General features: G+C 44.7%; 1 protein-coding gene across 8 annotated transcripts in view; it reads left to right on the top strand.

Annotated features, from left to right (window-relative positions):
* The window catches only part of TIAM2 (TIAM Rac1 associated GEF 2), a 242791-nt gene that overhangs the window by 125557 nt on the left and 110219 nt on the right, over positions 1-7015 (top strand). For all 8 annotated transcript variants that reach the window (XM_017538771.2, XM_037742012.1, XM_037742015.1 and 5 more), the window contains one exon: positions 3254-3478. In XM_017538771.2, coding sequence (XP_017394260.1) covers positions 3254-3478 — 225 coding nt within the window. The remainder of the gene's footprint in view (positions 1-3253; positions 3479-7015) is intronic.

Genomic DNA, 7015 nt, shown 5'->3' with positions numbered 1-7015 from the left:
AGTAGAGACGGGGTTTCACCATGTTGACCAGGATGGTCTCGATCTCTTGACCTTGTGATCCACCCGCCTCGGCCTCCCAAAGTGCTGGGATTACAGGTGTGAGCCACCACGCCCGGCCAGATTTGGGACTTTTTAAATGAAGTTTGGAGAATATTGATGGGAGAGGCTTGGGTTCTTCCCACAAATCTCAGTGGATGTCAAAGATTTTCAGGAAAACCCTCATAGGGAAATGCTATGAGATCTCCTTTCCCTGTGGAAGAGGTCTTAGGATCTTAAGATTCAGGGTATCTACTGTTAAGAATTTTCAGTGACTTTCTGGCCGATGGGATGTCATAGAGCATGGTGGTACTGAGCCATCGGCACTGGGGCCAGGCTTAGGTTTGAATCCTGGCGCTTTTATTAGTGTTGAGTTTGTAAGTGATCTTGGAGCATGTAGCAGACTTCTCTGAGCTTTAGGCCCTTTGACCAGTAGGATAATAATGGCTTATAGGGTCGCTGTAAGAGTAAATAGCATCGTGTGTGTGTTAAGTGCTAACGAAATGGTAATCATGGTTATTAATTCAGAAGAGGTGAGAGTGATATCTGGGAAGTGAACTGTGCTTCTTAAATACCTCCCAGCCTATATCCAGCACTTGACACAGACACAGTGTTGGCTGAAGTTTCCATCTGACTGCAAGTTTTATGGAAAGCCTCATAAAGTCTGGGTTTAGATCTCTCAAAGATGGTGCCGGGTGCCCTCAGAAGCCCTGCAGAGTAACTGTCCTCTAGGCTGACTTTGGAAGTCTAGAATGCTCTGAAGTGCTCCTCCTGGGACCAGCACTGGGTAAACTCCCTGGGCCTTTAGTTGTACTGCTTTCCCAAATTGACTTGACTAACTAGAGCCGGGGCCTGAGATTTAATTTTCATTTTCCTAACAGAAAGGCTACTTAAAACCTTCTATGATGCTTTAAAGGAAAGTAATCAATTTATGTTAGTCTGAATTGTAGGGAAGTTTAAAAAAAAAAAAAGCAAAATCTTAGGTGAATTGTATGTGGGCTTCTTAGCAGTAGGTGTGAAATGAATGTTTTATTTTGTGATTCAGGCAAAACGTCCTTAGTTTTAAGTTTTCCCTCCTGTGATCCCAGCACTTTGGAAGCTGAGGCAGGAAGATGGCCTGAGACCAGGAGTTTGAAATCAGCTTGGTCAACATAGCGAGGCCCCATCTCTGCAAAAGAATAAAAAAATTAGTGGGTCATGGTGGTGCATGCCTGTGGTCCCAGCTACTTGGGAGGCTGAGGTGGGAGGATCGTTTGAGCTCAGGAGGTCAAAGTTGTAGTAAGCTATGATTGTGCCACTGTACTCCCACCCAGGAGACACAGTGAGGCCTGTCTCAGCAATAATAGCAACAACAGAGTTTTCCCAGGTGGTCCTATTTTGTGATCCCAGAGGCCACTTGAGGTTTGACTCTGTGACTCCAATGTATGTGGTTATTTCTGGACATCAAGAGAACTGAAAGTACTTTTCAGTCTGCTTAGAATTGTACCTGTTTGCCTACTCTGCTTCATTCAAACTTTATTGTTTTTAAAATATTTTTTCTTTAAAAAAATTTATTATTATTATTTGAGATGGAGTCTTGCTCTATTGCCCAGGCTGGAGTACAGTGATGTGATCTCAGCTCACTGCAACCTCCACCTCCTGTGTTCAAGCAATTCTTGAATTCCTGCCTCAGCTTCCCAAGTAGCTGGGATTATAGGTGCCCCCCACCACAACTGGCTAATTTTTTCTTTTCTTTGTGTGTTTTTAGTAGAGATGGGTTTTACCATGTTGGCCAGGCTGGTTTTGAACTCCTGACCTCAAGTGATCTGCTTGCCTTGGCCTTCCAAAGTGTTAGGATTACAGGCATGCACCACTGCACTGTGCCTATTATTATTTTTTAATTGGCATGGGGACTCACTATGTTCCCTAGGCTGGTCTTGAACTTCTGGGCTCAAAAGTCCTGGGGTTACAGGCGTGAGCCACTGTGCCCAGCCAAAAATAAAATATTTTTCCTTTATAAAAATAGTATATTGTCATTGTGTTAGAAGTCATTGAAAAGTAGAGAAAGGAGGAAGCTTCCTATATTCAAAGACAATAGCATTATTTTGTTTGCCCTCAATATACTTTTATTTATACTTTTTTGTATTGAGGCCATACTGTAGATGTAATTTCATATCCAGGTTTCAAAATTTCATATTCTAGTCCTAATGTTTGCTCATTCTGTTAAAATTCTGAAGACAAGCATCCTTTTATTTATTTGTTTATTTTGAGACAAAGTCTTGCTCTGTTGCCCAGGCTGGAGTGCAATGGCGTGCTCTCAGCTCACTGCAACCTCCGCCTCCTGGGTTCAAGTGATTTTCCTGTCTCAGCCTTCCAAGTAGCTGGGATTTCAGGTGTGCATACCACACCCAGCTAATTTTTGTATTTTATATTTGTATGTATGTATTTATGAGACAGAGTCTCGCTCTGTCACCCAGGTTGGAGTACAGTAACGCAATTTCAGTTCATTGCAAACCTCCCCCTTCTGGGTCCAAGCGATTCTCATGTCTCAGCCTCCCAAGTAGCTGGGATTTCAGGTGTGCATACCACACCCAGCTAATTTTTGTATTTTATATTTGTATGTATGTATTTATGAGACAGAGTCTCGCTCTGTCACCCAGGTTGGAGTACAGTAACGCAATTTCAGTTCATTGCAAACCTCCCCCTTCTGGGTCCAAGCGATTCTCATGTCTCAGCCTCCCAAGTAGCTGAGATTACAGGTGCATGCCACCATGCCTGGCTAATTTTTGTTTGTTTAGTAGACAGGGTGTCACCATGCTGGCCAGGTTGGTCTCCAAGTCCTGACCTCAGGTGATCCGCCCATCTCGGCCTCCCAAAGTGCTGGGATTACAGGTATGAGCCACCGCGCCCAGCCGAGCATCCTTTTAGAGAGTGGCACAGTGTTTCATGACTGTGTCTACCCCGTTGTCCTTATCGCTCCTGTGTTGTGGGCCAGCGCTTCTTTCTAGCTTTAGTTTCTGTCCTATCCAGGGTTCTAGGATGCTTTCTGCTCTGCTCCTGATCTTCTCTGAGTCCCTCTGAACCTGAGTTGAATGATTGAATGTGTTTTTGAAATTAAACAGCTTTTCCGGAGTGCAAGTACTTCTTGGGTTTACACATCCAAGCCCAGCCTGCCATTTTGGAGGGCACTTTTGGGGTAAAATGATTTGAAACAGGTTTTCTCCCTCTCTGTGTGCAGGCCACCAGCCAGACAGATCTAGAAAACTGGGTCACTGCCATACACTCTGCTTGTGCATCCCTTTTTGCAAAGAAGCATGGGAAAGAGGACACAGTGCGGCTGCTGAAGAACCAGACCAAAAACCTGCTTCAGAAGATAGACATGGACAGCAAGATGAGGAAGATGGCAGAGTTGCAGCTCTCCGTGGTGAGCGACCCAAAGAACAGGAAAGCCATAGAGAACCAGGTACTATTTGTGTACACCTGCGTTTCCTTCCATTGCTCACGTCGCTTGTGCAGTGACTTGGTGGTATTTTTTGGCTCACTTGTTGGTGGTATTTCTTACACCCTGGGGGAAATAGTTTCTGTGGCTTTTCCTTTTAGGTACCTAATGTTTGCCGTGTTGTGACATGGGTGATATGATATACTTTACAATCTTTGGTGGCTCCACGTATATACTGAAATATTTTGTGACCAAAACTTAATTTCTCATTTTTTCTTCTTTTTTCTTTTCTTTTTTTTTTTTTTTTATATGGAGTCTCGCTCTTATTGCCCAGGCTGGAGTGCAATGGTGCAATATTGGCTCATCACGACCTCCGCCTCCCAGGTTCAAGTGATTCTCCTGCCTCAGCCTCCTGAGTAGCTGGGATTACAGGCGTGAGCCACTGCGCCTGGCCCCAAAACTTAATTTGTAATTTGAATAGTGCCTTCTGGCCTGGTGGATTCACTCATATTGTTGTTTTCTGAAAAAAAAAAAAAAAAAATCTCTGCAATAAAACCACTAGAAGTTTAGATAGGAAAGATTCTAATATGATGGCTGTGGAAAAAGTGGTTTGGTATAACATAGCTGTTTCTGTGTTTGTGGATTACAGAAAACGAGTAATTTTTCTGTTTATAACAGAGAAGCAGCTAATGAAATGCTTTCTTTTCTCTGCTCCGGTTCCACATTCTTAGAATAAATGGCTGGTTCCTATGCCGTTTGCATTTTAGAGAGGGGAAGCAGTTTGAAAATTTTTATTTCCCTTTGCTCAGATGACCTAAACACTTAGACAAGTGTTAGTGGAATTTCTAGCAGCCCTATCTTAAGTCAGGTTTCCTAGGAGACAGACCTTGAGGGAGATTTAGATGTGAGAAGTTTTACTGGGAATGCTCTTAGGGACAACTCCAGCTGGAGCGAGGGAGCAGGATCTGGGGACAAGTTCCCTTATGATGCAGCCTGTCCCACGGCGAGCCGTGGAGCTGGGAGGGCCATTCAGAGTTTGGAGGCAACAGGTGGCCAGCCGTGTTCCTCTCAGGCCAGCCAGGCAAGGCAGTTCCCTTCAGCAGACGTCACCTTCCACGAGGGGATCTGTGTGAGCTGGAAGAGGGAAAGAATGCCTCTGTTTTGAAGGGGGATCCGGGTGATACACTGTAGAATCCACAGCAGCTCCCCCAAAACAACTAATCAACTATCAAATGACCTGGGAGCTTGAATGAGGAATGAGATGAAGATAGATAGTGGGCAGGTTCTTGAATTTTCCTCCTTTAATTACTTGGTAAGTTATTATAGAGAAACCAGGTTCTTTAGAAAAAAAAATTCATGGTAACACAACAATTTAGACGTATTGTGACTTATTGGAAAGGAATTTGTTTTATTTAAATTGCAAATTACATCGTATCTCTGTTTATGTCTGAATGTTTAACCTTGTTTGGGAATTTTTTCATCTGTGTATATATGAAAAATTCTGCATGAGGCTGGGCGCGGTGGCCGACGCCTATAATCCCAGCACTTTGGAAGGCAGAGGCAGGCGGATCACCTGAGGTCAGGAGTTCGAGACCAGCCTGGCCAACGTGGTGAAACCCATCTCTACTACAAATACAAAAATTAGTTGGGCATGGTTGTGAGTACCTGTAATCCCAGCTACTCAGGAGCCTGAGGCAGGAGAATCGCTTGAACCAGAGAGAGGCGGAGGTTGCAGTGAGCCGAGATTGTGCCATCGCACTCCAGCTTGGGGACAGAATGAGACTGTCTCAAAAAAAAAGAATTCAGCATGAGTAGGAAAAAAATTCGGTCTAGAAATAGGAAACTGATCAAAGGCATGCATTCATTGATACATTGAGAATTTGGAACACTGCATCAACTGGCAATAGCAAAATAACCAAATAATTCCCACCTCTGCCCCTCATTAATCTTCTGACTATGTCTGCCTTTGCTCCTCCTTTGCTCATGTCTGCTGTTGTCTTTCTCCCTTCCCAGTTCTTTCTCTTTTGCTTATTTTCCCATCTGCAAACGCTGGTGTACCTAATAGATGCATTTGGCTTAAATAAATAAAAATAATTATAAAATATGGACCCCGTTGCTAAGAAATTATCATTTAGTTGGAGAGCCAGCCTTGTGAACATGAAACTAAAGGACATTCTAAAATGGCCTAAGTTAAGTGACAGCTGGTGTAGTTATCAAATATGATGGGAGATCGGGGTTGAGGTTGTACTGTGCTCCTGAGGAAATGAAGGGTTCCTGGATGGTGTTAAAACATTGTTAAGAGGTGTGAAGGATTTCCAGGCTGGAGGGGATTGGGTGAGCGTGGAGAGATAAGCATGAAGTGACAGAGTGGTGGCTTGGGGCTCTGGAGCACACTGGAGTCAGAGGCTCTGGTTGGGAAGTGCTGAGAGTTGGCAGTCAGGTTGGACAGGCAGTGTAGCTGGTTCAATCTGTGTCTTGGTCTGTAACAAAGTAATGTAAACCATGTGGCTTATGAACAAGAGCAATTTATTTCTCAGAGTTCCGAAGGCTGAGAAATCCAAGAGGCTGGCAGATTCAGTGTCTGGCGAGGCCCTGCTTCCTGGTTTTGTAGAAGCATCTTCTTACTGTATTCTCACATGACAAAAGGGGCAAGGGATCTTTCTGGGCCACCTTTTATAAGGCCATTCTCCCTTATCATGAGGGCTCTGCCATTATGACTGTCCTGCACAGTGGATTAAGCAGCAAAGGATGAAAGACCCCGTAACCGAATGCTTGAATCACTTGGTTTATTGGCACGCAAACAATTCTGAACAAAGATAGATGTTTTATCCCCATTCTCCCTGCATGCAACTCCTGTTTTTCACCCTGGTAGGAACAGGTTGGGGATCTTAGATGAATAGGCACAGGTTTGGTCGCAGAGGTCCTCAGGCATCTGGTAGTAGCTTCCTCTGGCATCGAGGCTGGAATGCTGAGGCTGAAGCGTCCAGTCGAGGAGAGGGCAAGCCTGACTCCGGGTCCCTTTCTGAGTGGCGGCGTCTCGTCCGCACGAGTCTGTTTCAGCAGAGAAGGCCGAGCTGACTGAGGGCTTCTCTTTTTATAGTCCCTGTATGGTTATCCACCTGTGTCTGGTTGTCTTGAAGGTTGGTGTGCCCTAGCATGTGATGTCATCCTAAATTGGAATATCCCAACACAGTTGGTGTAAACAGATTTGGGCATTCTGGGCATTTTGGCAGACAGTTGCACTTACAGTAACTATGATAACATATTCACACTACACCTATAAATTGCAGTCGTAACAATAACATAATCACTACCCCTTTTAAAAAGGCCCCATAGCCAGGCACAGTGGCTCAGGCCTGTAATCGCACCACTTTGGGAGGCCAAGGCGGGTGAATCATGAGGTCAGGTGCTCGAGACCAGGCTGGCCAACATGGTGAAACCCCGTCTCTACTAATAATACAAAAAAATTAGCTGGACTTAGTGGTGGGCACCTGTAATCCCAGCTACTTCGGAGGCTGAGGCAGGAGATTTGCCTGAACCCAGGAGGCAGAGGCTGAGATT

The sequence above is a fragment of the Cebus imitator genome, unplaced genomic scaffold (assembly GCF_001604975.1).
Source record: "Cebus imitator isolate Cc_AM_T3 unplaced genomic scaffold, Cebus_imitator-1.0 Scaffold6, whole genome shotgun sequence".
Lineage (NCBI taxonomy): Eukaryota > Metazoa > Chordata > Mammalia > Primates > Cebidae > Cebus > Cebus imitator.
Note: the sequence above shows the minus strand (reverse complement) of the source record. Positions and strands in the feature narration are given on the sequence as shown.